We start from the raw sequence: 24,968 nt of genomic DNA on the forward strand, positions 1-24,968 counted from the left end.
TGCATACCAAAAACAGGCTATATACATAGCATAGTGCAATTTTAGCTAATATTTTCATAGTAAAAGTGAGTATGTGTAACAGTAGGTGTTTCAATCTAACAGATGTTTTGGTGATTGCTACATATATCTGCATTTGAGGTGCTGTGTCCCCCTCTGGTTGTAAAGGAATAATAATAATAACTTTACAATCGTTGGGCTACATGTAAACCTCACACATTTATATTAAAACATAGCATAACTGTGAACAGGCTTAAATAGAGTAGATTCAAGTGAGACTGACAGGTTTGGGTTTTATTCTGAAGGTTATATCCGGGACAGCTCTGCGTTACACTGTGTGTCTTCGCACTAATGAGGTCCGGGGCAGGAGGAGCCGAGCTCTGCGGGTCTGCCTCTCCGCTTTCCTCTGGATGAGACCGAGGAAAAGAGGTCCGCACAGGCGCCGCTGGGGTTTAGTTTCCTTCCCCAGCCACCGAACTGTTCCCGCATTCGGTTTTAGCATAAAGTTTTCTCTGTGGAGGGTAGTCGAGGGGAATGAGTAGCAGGGGAAATCTACCGTGACTTTTTTTTTTTTGTTCCGGAGGAGAAAGTGGCTCCCGGTGCCAGCAGGGCAGATAGTTGCTGCCCCTGTCTGTCTGTCTGTGCTGTGCTGTCGGTTAGCGGATCATCACTGGGAGCTGGGAGAGAAAAGCTAACTAGCTTACTTCCTCTGTATGTTGCCTTCAAATAACACCACAGCGCCGAGGTAAGGAAGCTAATTCATAAACCATGTTCATAAATCATGTTGTAGTGTTGTTATCCCAGCCTGGAAAAAAAGATTCACTTTATTATTATTATTAAGGTGTTTTGGGGGGTGGGGGTTTATTGTGTTTGCAGTACTCAATACTAAGTTTATACTGATAGTTGCCTATGGGACTTCAGGTTATGGTCACTTTTAACACTAATTATGTAGCATTCAAGTGCTAAAATGTGCTTAAATATGTTTCTAAAAGTAATGTTCAGGTGGTGGGATGTAGCTCATTACTGTTTTAAAAAGTGGTGTGTGTGTGTGTGTGTGTGTGTGTGTATGGTCTGAGGCTGTCTTGTATGCTCCCTGTATTGCAGTATAATTAATAAACTAGTCTGTATCCATCTTTTCTGGATCAGATGCAACAGGCTGTACGGTGCTTGCACCCCTCCTCATTTGATGTGGAGGGTCATATGAAAGGGCCTCAACAAGTGATCTCACATGATCTATTCAAATGACTCAGGGATCACTTCACATGAGACACTGACAGCCCAGAGGGGGAGAGAAAGAGAGAGAGGGGGGGGGGGGTCATGAGTGAGGTCCCAAAGAATGAAGAATGAAGTGACTCCTACTGTAGCAAACAGGACACAGGTATGAATACACTGAGGACAAACACACAGTAGCTTTCTGACAGAACGTAAGGAGCTTGCCGCTTGTTACTGCCCGTGCAGTGCATGGCTGACAGGCTGCATAGCGTCCATTGATTGGATCAAGCAGAGTTCCCTTTTCATCTGAAGAAGAGCAGGGGGGTGAAGGCCGCGCTGACTCCACAGTATAGCTGGAGGGCCTGGGCATCAGTTTAATCAGGGAAATGGAGGCAGGAAGGGAGGCAAGGACGGAGGATGAAAGAGGGGACGTCGAAAGGAGATATGGAAGGCAAAGGGGCGGAGAAAGGAACAGTAAGGAGGGAGGGGGGGAGGAGGGCTAATTGAGGAGGAGGGTAAATGTAGGACAGTGGGGGGAGTTTGAGAGATGGTAGCGGAGCCAGTAGCCACCAGCTGAATGGATGTGACCTCAGGCCCCCGGGGAACAGCTGCTGCTGCAGGGGCCGGGCTCCCACCTGATTTACGAGGCCACTTACTGCACACGGAGGACCACACCCAGGCCTTTCTGCCGGACATGTGACGCTTCTCATGTGTGTGTTTTGTTTCTTTGTCGGTGTGTGACGTACACCTTATGTGTGTCCACTTGAGACGGACGTGATGAATATGCACTTTGTGTGTGTGTGTGTGTGTGTGTGTGTGTGTGTGTGTGTGTGTGTGTGTTGCTGTGTTTCTACTGGACAGAAGTGATGAATGTGTACGATTGCCCTCCGCGACACATGCTTTGTGCCGGAGGGGGAGACTTCAGGCTCAGAGGCATAAAGTGGTACAAATAATCGCCTGTTACAGCCATTTACCTCCAGCACAAGTGCGCGCACACACAAACACACACACACACACACACACACACACACACACTCTGATCCTGCAAGGCTGAAAGCAGATCTACAACTGAAGATCCCAGAAGAGCAGTTATCTGTGATTTGTTAGGCAGTGAATCACATGCCTGACCAATAAGCACAAACCTCTGCAGTATTTCCTGCATTCTGAAGGTGTCTCAAACCATATGGTATTAAAACAGCACGTTTTAGACTCTCGGCTATATCCTGTCCGACACAGTGTTGTCCTTTGCTGCTTTTGTTCTGTTCCATTCTTCTGAAAATCATTTTATGGCTTGAATTTGTCTATTTTTGCAGTGAGATTGCGGGGTGGGCACTTTCTCTTGGTTTTGGTTTGTGACCTCCAGAGCTGCTTTTGACCAAGTCTTAAGCCTTTGCTCTTCTCTATCCACTTCCTCTCCACATTGGGCTCAAATACATTTCTTTTTTTTTTCGTCGGGGAGGCCTCTTGCTTCTAAAAACAGCCTCCGAAACACCGGTGAGGAATGGCGAGGTTGAAGCTGACCTCTTGCTTGCCAAGGTCTGCTGAGAAAATGGGGCTAAACACGTTATGTTGGTAGTAAATAGTAGCAGACATTTTTTGCGAGTTCTGTCATACCGTGTCTATTATTGTGACAGTGTGAGGGTTTAACTGCGAGGGCCTGAGAGTCAGGAAAAGAAATGTTTCTGTGCCTTTCATTCACAGAACGACTCTGTTCAAGGATATAAAAGAGTTGGTGTTTGGAAATGTGGCTTTATTCACTGACATGAACGCTGGCTTGTCTTTCTTTTTTTGGCAGGTTTTTATGAGCAGTGTAGAACTTTCTATCTTTCCATTTAAATGTACAACTTCTCCAGTCTAGAAGTCTCCGTCTTAGAGTTAGCAGACTGAGAAGTCCCAGAGAGAGGCGAGTTAGGGCTGCAACCAAAGGAAGACTTTTATTAATGATTCATCTGCAGATTGTGTTCCCAGTGAATCGTTTGATCCGTAGAATGTCATAAAACTGTGATTAAAATGTTCATTACAATTTCCCAGAGCCCAAGATGACGTCTTCAAAAGTCTTGTTATGTCTGACCAACCGTCCAAAACCCAAAGATATTTGGTTTACTGCCACGTGGGAAAAAGAAAACCAGCAAATCCTCACGACTGAGAAGCTGAAACAGAAGAATACGTGACATTTTTCTTACTTAAAAATGAATCAATTACTGAAACAATTGCCGATTCTTTTTCTGTTCACAGACTAACCAATGAGTTGTAATAATTTTGGTATTGATACTGAAACTCATAACAGCCATAGTATTGGGAAAAAAAACAAACCTAACCCTACTGTGCTTAAGATTTGATGTGTACAATGTATATTTTTTCCTAAAAATGTCCTACAATGTAATGGAAATCAGTTTATTAAGCAGATATTTAAGTAGTATTTGATGTGATCTTTTAATATACAAATTGTACTGTATCATATCCATTATGTCTTAACCTATATCAGAAGTCTTTGTAAGCGAGGCACGTTTAAACTGGTCCTGTTTCATATTTTGACACCATAATTTCTCTCCACACCTTTGATCGTCCGCTGAGCACTGATCTGCTCCCATGTGCCTCTCCTCAGTGCCCTATATGCGCGAACGCGTAGAACCAATACAATGCAAACCCTGTTCTCTGTCTTTGTGAATGTGGCCTGTTGGACGCTGACGTCTCAGGGGTGTTAAGTGAGTCACCAGCAGTCCGCCAGTTCAGAGACAGGAACACATTATAGTACTGGGGCTTCATAGACAGGCACCTCTTTAAAGCCACTCATTAGAATTCCCATATAGATGTGCATATCTGATATAGCTTGATAATAGTGGAGTGGAAATTACTCTGACTGAATAGAATTGAGGCATCACAAATTGTTCTAAAAGCATAGACACTCCACAGATAAACCAACAATACAAACGTCTTTAGCTTAATAGACACATAACACAAGACCAGCCCTTACTGATATACAAGGGAGGTAGCTCAAGTTAGTTCAAGTAAGTTCAACTAAGTACCTTAAATTGAGGCAGATCACTAGCCGCATGTCAGGAAAATGGTATCACAGTCAAACAAAATGTAAGAACGACTTTATGTGATTCTCTCATTTATATTCAACACCAGCTACCCAGTTCAGGGACGTCAAGCTTGAGAGCTGTATGGCGGGGAAAGTTCTCTCTACACGTGCGAGCCTTTCGCTCAGAGTCTGTCGTCCTGATTGAGTGGTGCAGCAGAGCTCGAACACAGTTTCAGAGCACCTAAGGACGCCTTGAGAATTAAGCATGACAGATATTCCTCCACTGTTCCCAAGAGGAAATGCTTACTGTTTTAGCTCTGCAGTTTTCACTCTCCCGTGGTAGCGGAAATGGAGGCCCTCTGGTTCAAGTGTCAAGTCTGGGGCCTAATGAAAGACATCTGAGTGTCATTAATGTGCCAGTTCTTGAGCATAAGGGCCTCAGCAAAGAGACAGCGGAGGTGTCCACAGCTGGCCTACTGCTGGGGTAAAAATCGGATTAAGGCCAAACTTTGACATATCTGTCTGTGTAGTGGAAAGCAGAACAGCCCGGGACTGTGTGGCTTGTTAGCTTCTGTGGAGCAGCTTGTGTACTGTAGTCTGCTCTCTGTGCTGCTGTTCTCACGTAGACTGATGTGGCTGGTTTTTACCTGACTGTTCTTATAGCGCCACCGTGGAGCCCACATTCGTGGTTTTGAGTGAAATGTCTGTTGGATGGATCGCCTTGAAATTTGGTCCAGACATTCATTTCCCCCTCAGGATGAATTGATCCCCTAGCATTTCACCTAGTGCCATCATCGGGTGAAATTCTTATGACCAAATACCTGCAAAACTAGCATGACATGACACATGGCACTCCCGTCAGCCTGAGCTGCACTCTGTAAGTAGTTCTAATAAATAAATGTTAGCATGCTGACATTAGCGCAACATTTAGCTCAAATCACCACCTAAGTACGGCCGCACAGAGCTGCTTGCGTGGATGTAAGACTGTCAAGGCGCGTTTAGACAGAAAGCTGAGCGAAATTGTTTTTGTTCAACCCCAAACCGCCAAAGTACTGTACCAACTGTACAGATGTTGGCTGTAAGCTAGCTAGCAATAGATGTACACGGAAAATTTGTGTTTAATTGCGTCTTTCCTTTGACTTTGTATGCAATCGCGCCGACTCTAAAACCTTTTTTTTTAGCAGATACAGTCTGTCTCCCAGCCGAAGCAGCTCTTCGGTTGGAAACATCAGCTCTGGAGAACTGGTCTTTATCATTGTCTCCATCCCCAAAGGCCGTAGAATAATCACCTCCCTGCTGTAAATATTTGTCTGAGGCTGCAGGCTGCTGTCGCGTGTCTAAATGATTCCTCTCACTGTCTCAACAGTGCAGGTGCTGCGCTGATTTCTGTAGATCGTCCCAAAGAATGAATAGCTGTGACAGCCATTTGTTAATTTTCCAGTGAGGTCCTTTGGCTGCGTTGCTATCACTGTCTGAAGCAGTTTCCAGGCTTGTTTAGCTTTCCCCAAGAGCTTAGATTACAGTGATGGCCTGGTTTAGGTTTTGGAATCAGACACGCTTGATTCACAAAGACAATATGCTGCCGTTTTGGCAGCTCACAGCATTTTAAACTCTCTGTAACAAGGCAGTCTGGTCCCTTCTGCCTGTCTCTCTTCGCTGTCTGTCGTTCTTCCTTTCTCAGTTGAATGCCAAATATGTCATCTTCATGGCTTCAAGAGGGAGATGTGGCTGGTTTCCAGGCACCACGGTACAGACTTCCTGTGTGATCCAATTGAGCTTCCTGTGTTTCAGCACAGGAAGCGCCGACTCAGCAAACACAGGGAGTTTGGGGAGGCTTACTGTACAGCAGATCCCAGCTCCATGGGCTGAGCCCTGGGCTCACACTGTCACAGCCAGGCAACCCCGCAAGATCCCCTAAAACTAGCCTGCTGGTTGGTGGTGAGAATTGGATGTTCTGCCCCTCCCCAGATCCGCTTTCAGAGGATCACCGTAAGCAATTAAACAGATGGCTCCCTAAAAATGTCAAATCTTACAGATGTTTGAGCAAAGCTTTTCTACTGTCAAGTTTCTGTCCTTTCCTTCAAATATGCAACAGTATAACAGCGTTGGAGCGCTTCAGTTGTTTTGAACACATTTTCCTGTCCAACAATGACACAATTGCACCGAAATGTCGGCATTTATATTAACACAAGGTTAGTTGTAGGTCTTCCACGTCTCTCTGGGGTTGAGGTAGATAAGTTTTTATGTCTCCTGTGATTTAGTTCACCTTTTGGAGTGATTGCAGAGGCCAGTGGGGGAGGACGGGCCACAGAAATAACTTGTTAGCACTGCACAGCTATTTTCAACACAGAGCCGGAGCCATGAGTAGTGTTATGGACTTGGCCCTCCTCCAAAAGGTTTTGCCTCAACTGTTGCTACTGAACTGCTGTGGGAGGACATGTCGTGATGGGATGTGAATCCTAGTCAATATGAATGTATTTTAGGTGCTGAAAAGAAACCAGAACTGCTTAAGTGTTATTGATTTTCTGACTGGACCCCCCTCCCCCCACAGTAGTGTATCTTTAGCCTCCTTCGTACACAAGGGGAATGTTTGCCGGCTTCAAGCCAACATATGTGGCTAAGTGTTTTGTGTGAAAAACAGAGCAGAATTTTTAAGGTCAGCCAACCTGTCAACCTGTCTGTTGAGCTATTCACAAAGCTAGCATTTAGGCTGTAGCTACTGCCCCTATTATTCTGTTAAACGATAACGAGTGGATAACTATGGGTGCACCGACTGAACCATTTGCTTTTAAAATATCTGATTAACACTTTTCATACTGACATGTCCTGACTATAAAACATGTACACTACTTACTATTTACAGTACTACTATGTCACGTAACTACCATTTTGACCAACTAATAACTCAGCAACCTTTTTAAGACAATGACATTTCAGCATTTTAAGCATTACAGCGAGACTATGTAACTATTGTAAGAAGATGACGAGCGATAAAACACTCTTGCTGATTTCAGTACACTCAGGGGATTTAGCTGTCGCAGCCTTCAAGGAAAATTCCGGTTCGTTTCAACCTGGTGCATTTCTCATAAATGTGGCTATTGTGACTGTATGGCTTGTGCTAACTTTCCTAGCGCTCGCCACCTCCGTTGTAGAGATTTAGGGAAAAACAAGGACTTCAGTTAGATATTGCCGTGTAATGGACATTACTGGGGTTGGTTTGTAGCCTTTATGACTCCTCTACTTGTGCTTTTTGAATGAATTAATGAAAATTCCATATGCTCTTATCCTGTAAATCACTTCTGAACTTATTGGCTGCCCTTCCTCAAATGTTACATATTCTCGCTCAATGCAATGGCTAATTCAGTGTGTGACTTTAAAGCCACCTTGAGGATATTACTTTGCACGTCTAACCTGTGGTAGAAATTTTGTAGGACTTTCAAAAGGTCCTTTTGTGGACATTATCTTATTTATTTTTTACATCAGTGCCCTAAATCAATTTAATCTTTTCTCAAAATGTGAAAACAGAAATAGAAGCTAATGTCATCAGCACATACCTGCGTATATTCCTTTGAGGCTAAAAATAAAGGATGGCAGGCTGAATCAGACATGATGGAAACCTCCTTGGCATTGCCTCTCCTTTCTCGCTCCACTCCAACTCGATCTGTTCAATCCAGTTATTTTCTCTTTTCTTTCTATCTGACAAAGCTTCAACTATTGAGGAATAGTTTGAAAACTGGAATGCTCGTGTAATGTGGAAACTATGATGACATTTTTCTAGTCATGTGTGCCTTCATGCTATCTTCTGGAGTGTTATTCTCTTCTTTCTTCTGTGGAAAGATCACATTGGATTGTCGGCCTATATCAATGTCCTAGAAGCAAAGAAGCACAAAGAGATTAAAGACTCAACATCTGCCTCATTAGTATTATTTATCACACGGAGGCTCTTTTGGCAAAGAGGGGACGGTGAGTGGGAACACTTTAAGGATCAGACCTTCTGTCGTGGTCTCAGAGGGCAGCCTGATTCATTGCTTTTGTCTGCTACAAGAGGGTCCTCCGGATGGCGGTGGGAGGTGGTGGTGGGGGTTGGACGGAGACACAGACAGACACTGTTTGGTATTCTCCTTCAGTTCTGTCAGGCGGCTTGTACGTCTCAGAGCTCAGACATGTTCAGCCGCTGTTTGAAGGATATGTGAAGTCAAGGGGCCATTGGTTTGGCTTGGCTCACAGTGGAGGGAGTGAACTAAGCAATTGTGTGGGTGGTATGATGGAGGAGGGAGACGGAGAGAGGGGAAGAGGAAGGAAACATGGGAGAGAAAGAGGGAGGATGGGAGTGTAGGATGCCAAAGATATGCTACAGAGGCAGTGGAGTGAATCCATCTTGGAATGTTATCTCCAGATCCTCAACATCTACAAATTCTAAAATACTTTTGCCACACAGACCTGTTAATTTCCACTTTGTTGCCTTTACCAAATGAACTCATAAATATTCTGCTGACATTAAAAAGGCCAGAACAACCAGACAGATACTGTACAAATGGAGTAGGGAGGATTAGGAGAGACTAAAGGGCTAACTCAGCAGAGGCGAGGAAAAGTCTGCAAGTTCCTTTCCTTTGGACTAGAGGCAACCCCTTTCCCCTCCGAGTTGTGCACCGCCCTTTCCTGTTTTTCCTTCTTTTCCATTCCTTCTTTTCACGGCCGGAGAAGAACAGCCATTCTGAGTGAGGGAAGTCCAGGCCCTCTCCTACAAAGAGCGCTGTGACTCTGAGCCGCCAACAGTTCTTTACTGCTGCAGCGCTTGCTTTACTGGGTCTAGCTGGTTCTCTCAGCCTCCCCGACTCCGCTGGTCATTATTCATGGCGGTGCTTGCTGAAGTAAAGTACTTCTAAGCACTTGCAAATGCAGCTCAATTTATAGGGAAGTAAATCCACTCATTCACCGCCATGGTTTGTGTGGCTCAATTAAGTCTGGGTTTTCTACACCAGAGGTTTTCACATGGGGGTCCGGGAACCTCCAGAGGGTCCTTTAGTGTACACATGGGAAGCCTAAGCACAATAAGGAGTTGTATGAGTTTAATATAATGTAGGCCTGGGTGTTATATCAAATTCATGCGAAAGATGACCTACTGACTCACGTTTCCACCATTGGCTTCCTGCAACAACCCTCCTTCGTGAGGAGGTCAAGTGATCAAATACAATAAATACTGAATAACAACAAACTGGGGAAAGGCGGGTTGTGGGAATCGGGGGGGGTTACAAATACGGCATCGCTTCGTCATGGGTCTCACAGCTCGCGTTTCCCCAAAGTGCAGTAACAGTGTTGCAGGTTACTATCCTGGTCAGACGGCGTCCAGTCCCTCAGGAATGCCTGAGAAGCTCGGCCCGTTTTAGTCACGCACCACAGTGTCTGCCATGCATCACCTTCTCCTGCCTACTGATAGAGCTTTGGAAGGACACCATAAAACACTGGGATGCATTTAGACACAGCTCAGGTGTGTGTGACGCGTGGACAGGCGTTGAGGAGTAAAATGTGCATGTATGCATGCTGGGGTCTGGCTGAGAGAGGCAGGAAGAGCGTGGGAGCTACTTGAACCTCTTTTCTGTGAGAGAATAACCAGTGCTGCTCTGTCTTGGTGTTGTCAGGAAACTGTCTGGAATGTATCTTTATTTTTATGCCTTCCCATGGACAAATACATTTGAGCATTGCGGTTGTTACGCAAACATATCTTAATAGTTCCAACCCCCTCCCTTCCACACATTCGCAATTTTTGATTCATATTAGTGTCACGACCAAACTATTCAAGCTCTTATGAAAGTGTATGCATTGGAGCATGCACTTTTCAAACTCACTGAATCAAGCTGACTGTATTATTTATAGTAATGTTACTCAGCAATATAAGATAATGTTTTCTTGCCATTATCTTGCTTATTCAAAATGGTATGTGGTTTCTGAGCATCGTGGCTCCTGGAACTCAGCTTTCCCACAGAGGAGTGCAATTTAAGGCTTTTGTCAGGGAGTGCTGCAAAAACTGCTCTTCCAAACGAAACATGTATGAAAAACATGGTGAACACGTCTGGGAAAGTCAACTTACGTGAAATGTAGCCAGGAATTATTGTAGGTGCTATTGTTTTAATGGCCTTTTATTGCATTGGGTATTGGGTATGCATTTAAGCCCTTGTTGCACTTATTTGTTCCACTTTACATGCACTGTTTGCTTAATTTAGTTCATATAATGGTTCAAATCTCCAATTTGATTTAGGTCATGAAGGGCACGTTCAAGGCTTTACTTATGAACAAGAGTCTGTAGCTGCAGTAGCGGCTTTGTGAGGCTGCACAGCCCGTTGCTTTGAGCTCAATGCTAATGCCAGCATGCTAACATGCTCACCACGATGATGCTAAAATGCTGGTGTTAAGCAGGTGTAATGTTTGCCTTTTAGTGCCTTCATCAACTCAGATTGTCATGTTAGCATGCTCACATTTGCCAATTACCATTAGACACAAAGTACAGCTGAGGCTAATGGACATGTCATTCGTTTCGCAGGTATTTGGTTGTATTAGACAAATTATGATGTTGATCTGATGGTGGTGCAACTCCAAAAGTCAGATAATCACCAAAGTCAGTAGGATTCATCCTCTGGTGACTAGAGCCCACGTCCCTGTTGTTTTTCCTTATTTTCATCAGAGCCTTTAAGCACATCTCATGGTCTTCATGAAGCTTTCTTGGCTAATAGTTAATGTAATTTTCATCCATGATTTGTGTTTTATTCTACCTTTTTGCTTCTAAAATGGTACAGACAGACAGGCTCAACCAAAACCACCTTGAAAAGTAGCATTTTTTAACTTTGACTTCTGAACAGAGCTTTGGAGGTGTACTTGAAGGCAGCACAACATCCTGCTCCTAACCCTTTCTTGGACTGCTCTCTGTCTTCTGCTATATTTTAATGTAGTTTTTTTGTACAGAGCATTCCTCTGTGCAGCTGCTAAGCTTCATGCAATTAAAGACAACATGGTTATTTTTCCAACTTGACACCTAGCTGGCGTTTTGTAGGCGTAGTTTGGATTCGAGCGATTCCTTGGAGCTGAAGACGAAACTCCAGCGAGAGTGAAAAGAAAATAACTGAGAGTGTGGTTTTGTTCTAAGAGGAATGTGCACCTAAATTCCTTCACTTGAAGCTTGGTTTTCCCTGAAATCAGTTGTTCGTCGTGCCGAACATCACAAACTCTGAACCTGTTTCACATAGATATTGTGTATTGTTCACATAAACATTTCGTGATGCCTTTTGTGCTCTAGCTTCAGCATGGTGTGGTGATGGTGTAACAGTGGCAGTGCCAGGTTAAATGTGGTATTTATCTCATGTGGAAAACACAACACATACTCATGCGCGCACACCACCCATGTACAGCAGTGGAGGTTGAAGCCAGCTGATCTAATCTGGGGGGCCGTAGACAGGCCGTCTGTCCCTCTGTGTCTATATAAACGGACACACACACGCACACAGGAATGCATCACTCAACACCGCACACACTGAACGTCAGAGCTTCCTTTACCACAGAGTAAGGGAATGCAGGCTTTTAATGTAGCCTCTATGAATAGAGGTCTAAAAAAAAAAAAAGTATAATCGCTTTTATCACTCTCTGGATTTGAAAGCATGAGGTTCACGTTAGAGCCGGACAGTGTGATAGACATTAGCTACTGTGGAGATTCTCTTAGAAATGTCTCCCATGACTTTGTGATTTACAGTCAAGCGGGATATTTACATTCCACATGTTAATTGGATTGGGCACATGCTGATCCCTTGCTGGCCGCTGCACCTTCGTACAACATCAGACCATTGATTCGGTGTCTCTGTGAGGGAGCCTTCCCAGCTGTCGCTTTTATTAGAACTGCCAATAGGAGGTGGTGAGAGTCCCAAGAGTGTCGGTGCTAACGCAATCTTTTTAAGACCGCAGCAGTAATGTGGAATCTATAATGATAGTGAGGGCTCACTGAAAACCCCTTGTACTTAGCTTACAGTACAGAATGTAGATATAACCTCAGCTCTGTTCCCATGATTATTTATTGTCAGTAAAGCCGTAGCCTCAAACTCAAACCTCAAACTAAATTTGTTACAGACATTCATGGTTCCCAGAGGATGGATCCTACTGACTTTTTCTGTTCACTAGGTTGGTTGGTCTACCACTTGGATCCAGATATCTAAATATCTTTGCAACTATTGGATTGCCATGCCACTCGGTGCAAGCATTCATGGTCCCAACAGGAATGTCCTGCAAATTCAGCCTCAGTTGTAATTTATGTTTAGTGCTAATTAGCTAAGCTATTAAACTAAAGTAAGATGGTGTACATGGTAAGCATTATACCTGCTAAACATCAGCATGTTAGTGCTGCCATTGTGAGCATGTTGGCAAGCCTTCGCCCACAGCACCGCCGTGCTTAAGTGCAGTCTCACACAGCGGCCAGTGTGGCTGGAGGCTGCTCACAAATCAGCCGTTAAGTGCGGAGAAAGGTCCTTCAGTTCCCTTATCCTTAGTAAGTCATGAGCTTTGCAATTAAGAGCAGGACGAGATGCATCAATATGGCTGACCAGCAGGGCCTGCTCGCAGACGAGGGATCAATAATACACGACAAGAGAGGGGTTGACTCCAGGGAACTGATGCTATTTACAGTAAAAAGGGATTGTGGGAAAAAGTAAGGCTGCAGTCCAAGCCAGAGGCAAGTCAGTGTGATCGTGTGTGTGTGTGTGTGTGTGTGTGTGTGTGTGTGTGTGTGTGTGTGTGTGTGTGTCTGTGCGTGAGTGTGTGTATAAATGTTTACATGTGAAAGTGGTCCGAATTGAATGAGCCGCCTGTTGCCCTTTGACCGACTGAGAAAGGCCAAGCCCCTGCCACTGGATAATTTATTACCTCCAATTATAACCAAGCCATTTACAGATTCATTATCTGTCATCTCTGAGAGACTCTCTGTCGCTCCTCTGTATTCTTCTGTCCAGGACATTATGTATTCAAGCATTCAAGCCACCAGCAATTATTAACAAAGAGATAGCGACAAACAACATCTTGCTTTTCAGCAGTAGGTCTTTGTTGAGAGCGCAATATATTTTTTTCTCGTGTGTGTTTTCAGATGGACCTGAAGCTGCTCTTGATATCGTCATTGCTGGGAGTCTTCTGTTACAGTAATGCTCAGAAAGGTAAGATTTCTCAGTCCGATCTCATGTTGTCAGGCTATATTGGTTTGTATAGCTGCTGTATTACTGCAACACAATGTCATTTCGTTGATGTCAGCCTGCATAGTGCAACGTACAACTCATAATGATGACTACCTCCCCAGAGAGAGAGAGCCTGGCTACTTTATCTTAATGATGTCATTGACCAGAGATCCACCTTAGCATCCCACGGCGTGGAGGATAATGGAAAAGACGGAATATTCCGTCTCCGTCTCCGGTTACCATCGAGCCACACAGTGTTCCAGATGAACTGATGCGTAAACACGGGGGGCTTAACAAGCTGCTTACTTTGCAGGGACTGTGTTGCACCCCTGCTCCCTCTGACTCTGCCTTCTCTTCTCTTTGTTTTCCATCCAGAGGGGAACGAGTGCATCAATGCCAACGCCAAATACTGCGGCGACTGCATCCAGGCCGGAGCCAAATGTGGCTGGTGTAAAGACCCAGTATGTGAATCCAAGCTGTCAGCTATTATGGCTGCTGAGAAATGCAGTATGATGCCATTATGATGGCAATAGTCATATAGCAATAGTAAGCATTGGGCCTGATGTAGGACTGCAGCTAATGTTTTTGATCAGATTAATTGTTCAGAAATATCAGAAAATGATGAACAGCCATCGCAATTTCCCAGAGCCATAGGTGATGTCTTTCAGTTCCTAGTTTTGTCCGACTAACAGTCCAAAACCAAAAGATATTTAACAATATAGCAGAAAAGCAGAAAATCCTCAGCAGAGCTGAAATGATTAGTTGATTAACCAATTAATTAAACTGTTAAACTATTTTTTTCAATTTTCAAACCTTTGAAATGTGAAGATTTGTGGTTCAGACAGTTAAAAGACATCACCCTGGGCTCTGGGAAGTGACAAGGAGCATTATTCACTCTTTTCTGATGTTTTGTAGACCCAATGGTCATCCATTATCAAAGAAAAAAATCAATAATGAAAATAATCATCAGTTGCAGTCCTAATCTTGCAGGACTTGCGAGAGACGTATTAAAAAAAATAACGGTCAAAATCAAAGCAGCACAGGTCAGAATATCCTGACTTTTTGTCCCCAGCATAGTTAAAAGCTTAAGCCAAGAGAAGTCTGAGAGAGTAACCCTGATGAAAGCTCCTCCACAGCCACAAAAGATGTTATACAGCAGCTTTCACAGACTTGAGTACTGCACTTTGCTACACTTACTTCCACTTAAATGAACTGATTTTCACATTGACGGATCATCCCTTTCATTCTCCCTGTGCCGCTGCTCTTAGAACTTCCTGAAGCAGGGCGAGACCGTGTCGACCCGTTGTGACGAGCTGCAGTCTCTGATAAAAAGGGGCTGTGATGACACAATGATCGAAAACCCACACGGGGAGCAGATGACCCTCAGGAACAAAACGGTGACAAATCGCCGAAAGGGGGCTGAGAAACTGAAGCCCGAGGACATCACTCAGATCCAGCCCCAAAAACTAAGCCTCACCCTCCGATCTGGTGAGAATATATTTTAATTCAGTTCTGCAATTCTGACCTCATTTTGGATTTGATTCAAGTTTTTTAATGACGGTAACTTCATGTAGGTGAGCCCCAGTCTTTCAACTTAAAGTTCAAACGAGCTGAAGATTATCCCATCGACCTGTACTACTTGATGGACCTGTCCTACTCCATGAAGGACGATCTGGAGAACGTCAAGAACCTGGGAACCAGTCTGATGCTGGAGATGTCAAAGATTACCTCTGACTTCAGGATAGGTGAGGATTTTTCATTATGGCGTGGAATCACGTTTGACTGTTTGTTTCTTTTGGGGACAAAGAAGTGAAACATTTTCATTGTTGCATTTTTGATTTTGGTTCATCTAGGTTTGTCGGTAGTAACTGTGTGGAGGGTGAGACATGAGGCAAAGATACTGTGTGAGGTGAAAAGGGGCAGGTGCATGCTAGTGTTAAAGACAACAGGAAGTTAGTTATTGTAGTTTGTCCCACTCACCAACACAGCATTGCCTGAGATGGCTCATAGAATTGAGGTACTTAAAAACCTGATTGATAAAAAGCCATTTACCTCAAAATATGTACTCCTTTTTGGGGTCATACCTCAGTCACATCTGAACACACAGACATGATACACGCATTTGTAGAATCACTGTGACTTTCATTCGGATTTCACACGGATATCTCAGACAGTCACCTCCAATAAACGTCCATAAATCTACTTAGAAATCATCATAGAAACATGACTCCAGGGAATCATCGCGTTTTTAAGTTCAGAGTAATCCAGTGAAGGTTGTCTGTACATCCACGGGTACACTGAAAACAGGAACTGCTAATAGCTACTTGGGCATGCTTTTAATGGTGACAATTTGCCAAAATGTAAACAAATATAGGCTTTTAAAAAAAAAAAACGGGTCCTACTCATTGCCCACAGTCAGCACAACTGACTCCATGGCAACATTATACTTCCTGTTGACATCCCCCAAATCCTCCAAATATAAGTCTCATGTTGCAGTATAAATGTATTCTTTTTACATTACTAAGGCTCAGAGAGTGTCCCATCAACATGGTTCATATACAGATATTTGTGTTGAAAACCTATGCACATACAGAGAGAAAAACTCTCTGCTATGGTGGGTTAAGGGGCAGGTGGTGCGCAGTTGTCTTGATTTTTGAGTATTTTGAAACCCCCTGAAGTAGACTGACTGACTTGTATTTTCAGGTGTCCTGTTGTGGGTATTTGGTGCCACCCAAGTTTAAGTGACCTTTTTTCTGTCCTGCACAAACAAACCAAAGAAGTGAACACTTGACCTCATCTGAATTCATTTGGTGTCGACTTACCTCTAGACTAGGGCACCCAGTCTCAAAGCAGGCGTCTTGGGCCTTTACTCAAATCATTTGAGGACTTTATTGCTTAAGTTGTTTAAAATTACATTCTGAAACCAACTGTCGTTCAAAGGTTTTGGTTCCTTCGTGGAAAAGACAGTCATGCCATACATCAGCACCACCCCGGCCAAGCTGCTGAACCCATGCACAGGAGACCAGAACTGCACCAGCCCGTTCAGCTACAAGAACGTCCTGAAGCTGACCAGCGATGGCAAGAAGTTCAACACCCTGGTGGGCCAGCAGCACATCTCTGGAAACCTGGACTCTCCCGAGGGAGGCTTTGATGCCATCATGCAAGTGGCTGTGTGTGGGGTAAGCATAGAAAAAAAGAAAAATGCTGTTGCTCTTCAGTGATCCTGTGGGAAACAATCATGCTCAGGTTCTCAATTAAAGGCAATTTTCCCACAATTACGGCACTTGCTCGGAGGGATACAGCGCCAATAAATGCGTTTATGTGGTGATGTGTGAAAAGGTATTTTATGAGTCCAAGGCGGTTAGGTTGGTTTACAAGGAGATTTTCGGATGCAGTGATAATAAAAAGTGAATGTATCACATTCTGAGCAGCTCAAATATCTCCGGTAGCTTTTATACAGCGGATATATCGCTGTTAACAGACTATTTGTACTCGCAGTTTGAGAGTTTCTCTCTGGTTTCGCAGGAGCAGATCGGTTGGAGGAACGTGACTCGTCTGCTGGTGTTCTCCACTGACGCCGGCTTCCACTTTGCTGGCGATGGCAAACTGGGTGGCATCGTTTTGCCCAATGATGGAAAATGCCATTTGGAGAACAACATATATACCATGAGCCACTACTATGTGAGCAGCTCAGTATTGTTTGGCCTGCTTTGAAAGTTCTCTACATGTGGGGAAAGACCCTGGGATGTCTCATTTAGCTGGCATTTGACTTTGTGTTACACTGTAAATTTGACTTTTCTCCTCCATCCTGTTTTTGAAGGACTATCCCTCCATTGCTCACCTGGTTCAGAAGCTGAGCGACAACAACATTCAGACCATCTTTGCGGTCACAGAGGAGTTCCAGCCTGTTTACCAAGTGAGTTCTCTGTTTGACACACTTTGACTTCATATCCCTCATTCCATCTGTGTGCATGTGTGTGTTTGGAAGATGCCCAGTGCGTAAAAATATCCACCTGGGCTGCTAAATCTGCTGCGAGTTATGGCAGCAACCCCCTTGAAGCTCTGATTATTTCCGTCTGCCATGCTGTTGCTTTTCAGGCCAGTTCAACCCCAGTTCCATCTGATTTTGATTAACGTTCATTACGTAGCCTCACAGTAGCTCCAGTATGCTTCAAAGCAGTAACAATTTCATAATTTCAAGGTTGAAATCAATGCTTTATCCTTTTAAATCTGGAATTCAATGGTTAAAGTCTGTGGTTTCAGCCGAAAAGTTCGTAGAAAAGCATTGATCCTTGATCCTGTGTTGTTGCTAATAGAGATTCCCGGGATCACAAGATTCAACAGAACTTTGATGAAGCTTTATTCTAAACTTTTCCTCTCTCCTCAGGAGCTGAAAAATCTGATACCAAAGTCTGCAGTGGGCACTCTGTCTGCCAACTCCAGCAACGTAATCAACCTTATTATAGACGCTTACAATGTAAGTACACTGTTGAGATTGTTGACTTCAAGTGCTCTTATAAAAAAAAAACCAACTTTCATTAAGTTATCATTTCACTCACATGAACCGCGTTAAAGCATTCAACATTCTGCTAAGCCTTTGTGTATAGTACGCTGTCATAACAAAGCTACCAGATGACAGTCATGTTGTTATCTCTCTCTGGCTTCTGGCAGTCCCTCTCGTCCGAGGTTATACTGGAGAACAGCAAACTTCCAGAGGGAGTGACCATAGCGTACACATCCCGCTGTAAGAACGGAGTGGTGAGCGAGGGCGAAAATGGACGGAAATGCTCCAACATCTCCATCGGGGATGAGGTGAGGATCAGAAAAGACTCTTATTTCATTGTGTTTCACCAGTAGATGAGTGAGGTCTGTCAGTTGTCAGTTGCCAGTAAATAAGCATCAGTCCTATCAGGCCTAAATTAGCAGATGTCGTCAAGTCAGATACCGAGAATCTAAATCCACAGGACCGCATCAAACTGCAGAGCACTGATCACTCTGACAAACTTTTGCACAATTCATTAATCCAGTGACACATATGCCGAGTGAGCTGTCTGACCTTAAACCAGATATTTCTTTTTCACTAACTTTTACGTTCACAACGTTCTAAAAATTCAGAGCTCTGTCCAGATCACGACAAGCTACTAGCTAATTCTGCACTCTGATCTGAAAGGGAAGTTTTCTTTTTGGGATATTGAACATTTTCCACCATCACTTTTATTGTAATATTTAATTGTTGCACACTGTATTGGACAAAAGTACTCCTTGTGTACATCTACCTGTAAGCTCTGGGCCTACGGGCATGTCACACGATGACGTCAAGTTGAAATTTGAAAGTATTTTGCTCTCTGAGTCAGGCTTTCTCCTTTATCTCCTTCACTCCTAGGTCATGTTTAGCATCAGTGTGACATCTAAGGGCTGTCCCAAACAAGGCAAGCCAGAGACCATTAAGATAAAGCCCCTGGGATTCACCGAGGAGGTGGAGATTACCCTCAACTTCATCTGTGAGTGTGAATGCCACAAGGAAGGCATCAAGAACAGCCCACTCTGCCACTTTGGTAACGGGACCTACGAGTGCGGAGCCTGCAAGTGAGTCTGTGAACATTTCCACGGTCTTTATCGTACCACACATCTCATATTCAGCCTTGCTTGGATTTCTTGTTTTGGTGTCAAGAAACGCTTCCGAATCACAAAATGTCCCCCCTGACTCAGGTGTAATGAAGGACGCGTGGGCAGACAGTGTGAGTGCAGCAGCAACGACGTGGCCACAGAGGACATGGACCGGACCTGCCGCAAAGACAACGGCACCGACATCTGCAGCAACAACGGGGACTGCGTGTGCGGCACCTGCGAGTGCAAGAAGAGGGACAACCCCGAGGAGCGGTACAGCGGCCAGTACTGCGAGTGCGACAACTTCAACTGTGACCGCTCCGGAAACAAACTGTGTGGAGGTGAGTGTGACAGCTCTGCAGAGGACAGTCCCTCTGAATTTAAGGTCTCAGCACGTAGGCTTTACTCAGTGCAGCTTAATGCACCTGGGGTGATATTTAGAAAGAGAAACGGCTCATTAAAGCTGTCTTTTATCTTAGGGCATGGACGCTGTGAGTGCAGAGTGTGTGTCTGTGACCCCATGTGGACCGGGAGCGCCTGCGATTGTTCTCTGGACAACAGCACGTGCTTGGCCAGCAACAAGCAGATCTGCAACGGCAGAGGAACGTGCGAATGCGGCACCTGCAAGTGCACCAACCCCAAATTCCAGGGTCCCACCTGTGAGACTTGCCCTACCTGTCCCGGAGTCTGTACTGAACACAAGTAAGTCTGACATGGAGACGTGTCACATATGTTACATATTTTGGTGTTTACTTTGGTGTATTTGTGATGTAAAGAATAGGTTCAGATTATTGTTCTGTCTTAATAAAATGCTCACATGCAATATGTATGTGGAACAAGTGATGGGTTGGTGCAATTATTCCTCCTCTGCATACTGGTCATGAAGTGATGCTTTGTTGAGTGGGTATTTTCAGTCTTTTGGGCACAAAATTCCCTCGTTGTGTTTCCCCGGATGGCGCTTCCTTCCTGGGCCACTGCTGAGGGATATTTCACTGTAGTCGCATGTAGGCTTGTTGCCTGGACACAATACCAGTATCTGAACACCACAGACATGATACACATATTTTTTAGATTCAGTGTGACTTACACTTTGCGTCTCTTCATCGTCTCCAATAAAACCTCCAATAAATCCTCATAGAAATCACAGAAAAAAAACGACGTTCCTTTTAACTTCAGAACTTGCTAGAGAATCATCATGTTTTTAAGTTTTCTCTGGTATCAAAGTAATCCAGTCATAGTTCATGGGATCCGTGGGTACCTCGTAAACGGGAGCTGCTAATAGCTAGTTCGGCTTACATAACGGTACTAGTTTGCCAAAATATAAAGAGATAAAGGGTTACAAAAAAGCAGGTCAAACAGTGTCAGACTTTTAAAATCCTGGTCTAGGGTTATTTCTGGAAAGAGATGCTGTTGTTGAATTTTTTGAAATGTCATTGTATTTACACAGATATCTCAAAACCTGTGTAAATAAAGCTAAAACTCTCTGCTTTATTACACACAACAAGACATCAGTGAGAATGTATCCCCTGTAATTACTAACAACACCCCGTTTCCCTCCAGAGAGTGCGTCCAGTGCCGGGCGTTCGGCACCGGTGAGAAGAAGGAGTCATGCGAGAGGGACTGCAGCTACTTCAACCTGATTAAAGTGAAGGACAGGGACAAGCTGCCCCAGCCCAACGACGCCTCCTACCCTGTGATGCACTGCAAGGAGAGGGACGCCAACGACTGCTGGTTCTACTACACCTACGCTGTCAACAATAACACGGAGAAGGAGGTCCATGTGGTCGACACGCTGGGTAAGCTAAAAGCTGAGCTAACAGGGACCAGGGTGTGGAAGGTTTCCGTTACAGAGAAAGCTAATTACAGGGGCTGCGGTGGTTGGGTTGCAAAAAATAGGTCATTTGTTTATTCACGTACCGCCGTGTGATGCTATGTTTTTTCCCATGATCTTGCTATTTTTGCACTCTTATTTCAAGCTCCCTAAACACCCCGCTGTGTTTCAGACTGCCCCGCCGGTCCCGACATCATCCCCATCGTGGCGGGCGTGGTCGCCGGCATCGTCCTGATTGGCTTAGCCCTGCTGCTCATTTGGAAGCTGCTGATGATCATCCATGACAGGAGGGAGTTTGCCAAGTTTGAGAAGGAGAAGATGAATGCCAAATGGGACACGGTGAGTGTTTGGAACTTTGACCGGCTTTGCGAAAGATGAGCAGGATAAATAAGTTTTGGTTGAGTAATCTAAATGTGGAAAACAGGTGTTGTTTGGCTGCTCTGCGAAGCCAGCCGCTGTCAGGGAATCAACTTGTGCAGATTATCTGTTGTTCTTAGCAGCAGATGAGGTTTGCAGACTTGTTGATATCATCGCAAAGTGTCTTGCTCGCATTCTCTTCAGTCCCACAGCTGCAGGAACAGATTGAATGTGTTGCTTTTGAGCAGCGCTCAAAATAAAGAGGAAAAATGCCGGGGACTGTGTGGACTTTTTTGGGAATGTTATGCACTCTGAGCATAGCTGGGCTTTTTTCCGGGGAGGGGCCACAGCTCCTCCCCTCTCTGCTTCCTCCCCTCTGTAGCATCATCAGCCAACATCAATATGACAGAAGACTGGATTTCAGCACAACCTCATGTGCAGTAATATGCCTCCACCTAGTGGTTGAATTGTGTCATACCCACAGTGTATGTGGGTTTGATACAGATGTTCATGATCAGCTGTATGTTGGGGTCTTTCTTATTACCACGGGCAGGGCAACCTATGGCTCCAGATCCCTTTCATTTAGAGAAATGAGAGACTGTTAGTCTGACTGTGACTAACCGGGGTGTCCTGACAAGATAACAAGGCAAAGTAACCACGAGGAGTTTCAAAGACACTGTATGAGCTCCTTCCTATGCTCTTATAGCTGCAACCGCACAATCCTGATCCATAGCCTCAACAGAGTACTTGGTTTTAGTCATTTAAAATAGATCTCAATTTCATCGAGATGTCGCACAATCTAAGAGAGTTGGCCCTTGTTTAATTTGCAGTAAATGTAGCAATGTTTCCTCATCTCTTTTATAGAAAGGCGAGGGTCTGCATATCCACAGTTCTTCACAGGAGTGGGACAGAGAATACACAATAAAAACTAGTTTAGATTGTCTGCAACATTTGGACCCCAAAGCCAGAGCCTCTGTTTGAAGTGACTGTTGTTGGAATGTCACAGGGCACAGTCAAATGTAGGGAAGTCGAGATCACATTTATTTTGCTCCCAATCGTTATCTAATATTTATTTTTTTACAATATTTTGATCATTCTTCCTACATAAATCAGCTGTAGAGTGCATACTGCTACAGTAAAGCTACATTGAATACCGCTACTTAAATTAGCAGAATATCTGTGCCTTAAGAAGATTTCATGGTTTCATGGTTTCTATAAATATACTGTGTGTATATATATACAGTATATTTTTTTAATTAAAATGTTTTTTTGCTTTAGTATATGTTTATATCTGAGAGGGAGATGCGATTTGGATTTGGAGTTGGGGTGCTCTGGGGGGGCCTTTACCTGTCTGCAGCCAGCAGCCAATGAAGGGGCTTTAATTAAAAAGGGCACAAGATCTACATTTTTATCACTTGATCAACAGTAAAGACGCGATTTGATCCAGATTTGATCCAGATATGATCCTTATCTCTTACCTTCTATTTCTCGCATTGTCTTCCTTTCATCCTTCTCACTGGACTTTATTCATACTTTTGTTTTTTTCTGTGCTGTTGTTCTATTTTATTTTCCTGCTGAACTCTATTCTGTCCTCACTCTCTACCTGTAGCAAGAAAACCCCATATACAAGAGTCCTATCAATAAGTTCCAGAACCCAAGCTATGGACGTAAAGCTGCTGTCCTTTAAGTTTGTATTTCTTTTCCTCTCCACTTCATTTTCCTGCATGGGCTGTGTTTATGTGTGTCCCGATTTCACTCAGTCGCTACTTTTTCTTTTATTTCACCCGTCTTTTAAAACTATCAGGTAAACTTATAGACAAGTGGAACCTTAAGAGGAGTAACATTGGTGCATGAGTGTGCTGTGACAATCAATACAGCTGAAAAATCACAAAACCTGTTCAGTGTGTTCGGGGGCACAAATACCAAAATCTTGTCTGGTAAGTATGTTATGTGTTTTAAATATGATTCATTTGTACTTCCTGTTTTCAGTATGTTGTCACAAAAGCATGGCTGTGTGCTACGTGTGATCTAAGAAAATGACATGTACAGTAAATGATGATGTTCTAACAAAAACGCCGCACATTGCTTGACTGCGTAATAATTATAACGCGATTGTAATTTTCTGCTTTCCAGGGAGAAAATCCCATCTACAAAAGTGCTGTCACGACTGTGGTCAATCCGAAATATGAAGGAAAATGATGGCGTCATAGTTTTCAATGAACTCTGCTATCAAGTATCTGACAACTGCAGTATTTACTGTGGGTTTGGGGCCTGAGGGGAGCTTGTGGTGGAATCTTTTTTCTTGTCGCTTTACCATTACTATGTACCATGCGGCCACTGCATCTGTATTTTTACTAACACTTATGATTTATATGCATTTGTTGTATTTTAGATGTACAGTATACAGTATGTGTATATACTTTAAAATTGCATATTTGCAGAAATGATGACATGAAGGTGCTTTTTTTTCCCTGCCACAGGACTGGTATGAGCAGAGAATTTAGCTTTTTTTTTTTCTTTTTTTTTTAAACAACACAATGTGGACAATTATACAATATATGTACAAGAATTCCTCATCTTCTGTCTCCGTCTCTCACTCCCTCCTCTCGTCTCTCTCTGTGCACTGACTTCCTGTGTGTTTCTGTGTGTTCCAGACAGGGCCTGAGTTTCATGTGGAAATTGTCAGCTATGGCAGCACATTATGTCTATGTGTGTGTGTGTGTGTGTATATATATATAGAAAACAACTGCAACAGGAAGTACTGAATAATATTTAGCATTCAACCTGGATCGGACAGTTATGTTGACTCACCGTAGATTGTGCAGTGGTTGTAAATGTAGGTTTGAACTGCAACTTAGAAACATCCGATGTTTAAGACTTTATCTTATTGAGTACTGTTGTCTATTCTGAAGGAGTAAACACACAAGATGAAGATTAATATCAACTGTCATTATTTTGAGTTGTTGATACTATCACAAAGGGACTGTATACCACTTGTTAAAGTTATGAAATTGTGGCAATGTTGAACAATCAACGGATTTGTATAGTTATGATACAAGTTGCAATGAACTAATGGAATATTGTTTTATTTGCTAACTGCAGTAACTTTATTAGTCATTCTCAGGTCCTTTCCTGTGTTCTTGTCAAGTACGCCAAAAAGATGTTTTCTGTTGTCCAGTGAACTGGTGAACTCATTTGTGCGAGTCAGTAATTTAATTTTTTTTAGCTTGTAAGACTGAAACAAGAGTGTTTGTTCCAACGTCATATGAATCACCTCTGAAATGCTTTCACACCCAAATGCCTCTGAAGTACCACACACAAGCCTTTACAGTATTGTTTTCAAAGTGCCTTTTATTTCAATACCATGTTCTCTCCCAATGCTGTTTTATGAGTTATTTATTAAATAAAGTACAAAAACGGTATGTGTCTTTCTGTGTGGCTATGTATGACTCGGAAGATAAACCCGTTTGTGTTCAGAAAAAAAAAAATGAAAGCATTTATTTTCTTCATTTTTAAAAAAACAAATAGTGGGCCAGAGACAGGAGTAATGACAGATTAATACTGAATGCTTAAAGGCACGCTTCAGTGTTTTAAAGATCATTAATTAATTAAATTAAGAATGAGTACATACACACGTCCAAGTACAGTCAGCTACAGTGTAAGGCTATGTTCTCAGTACACTGCTTCTTTATACTTAAACATATGGGGCATACCATCATGAGTTTGGCTCATGGATGGT

The 24,968-nt window shown here is 43.5% G+C and overlaps 1 protein-coding gene across 1 annotated transcript; it reads left to right on the forward strand.

Moving 5' to 3' along the window:
- Positions 1-436: 436 nt before the first annotated feature.
- Positions 437-24,651, forward strand: itgb1a (integrin, beta 1a). Its single transcript, XM_070927767.1, has 16 exons — positions 437-742; positions 13,350-13,416; positions 13,810-13,895; positions 14,703-14,922; positions 15,009-15,179; positions 16,375-16,613; positions 16,960-17,115; positions 17,255-17,350; positions 17,822-17,911; positions 18,106-18,246; positions 18,818-19,020; positions 19,144-19,382; positions 19,521-19,743; positions 20,602-20,837; positions 21,045-21,211; positions 23,363-24,651. Exons 2-16 carry the CDS (start codon positions 13,350-13,352, stop codon positions 23,426-23,428), a joined length of 2,400 nt encoding a protein of 799 aa, XP_070783868.1. The 5' UTR covers positions 437-742; the 3' UTR covers positions 23,429-24,651.
- The last annotated feature ends 317 nt before the right edge of the window (positions 24,652-24,968 follow it).

Source organism: Enoplosus armatus, chromosome 21 (assembly GCF_043641665.1).
Source record: "Enoplosus armatus isolate fEnoArm2 chromosome 21, fEnoArm2.hap1, whole genome shotgun sequence".
Lineage (NCBI taxonomy): Eukaryota > Metazoa > Chordata > Actinopteri > Centrarchiformes > Enoplosidae > Enoplosus > Enoplosus armatus.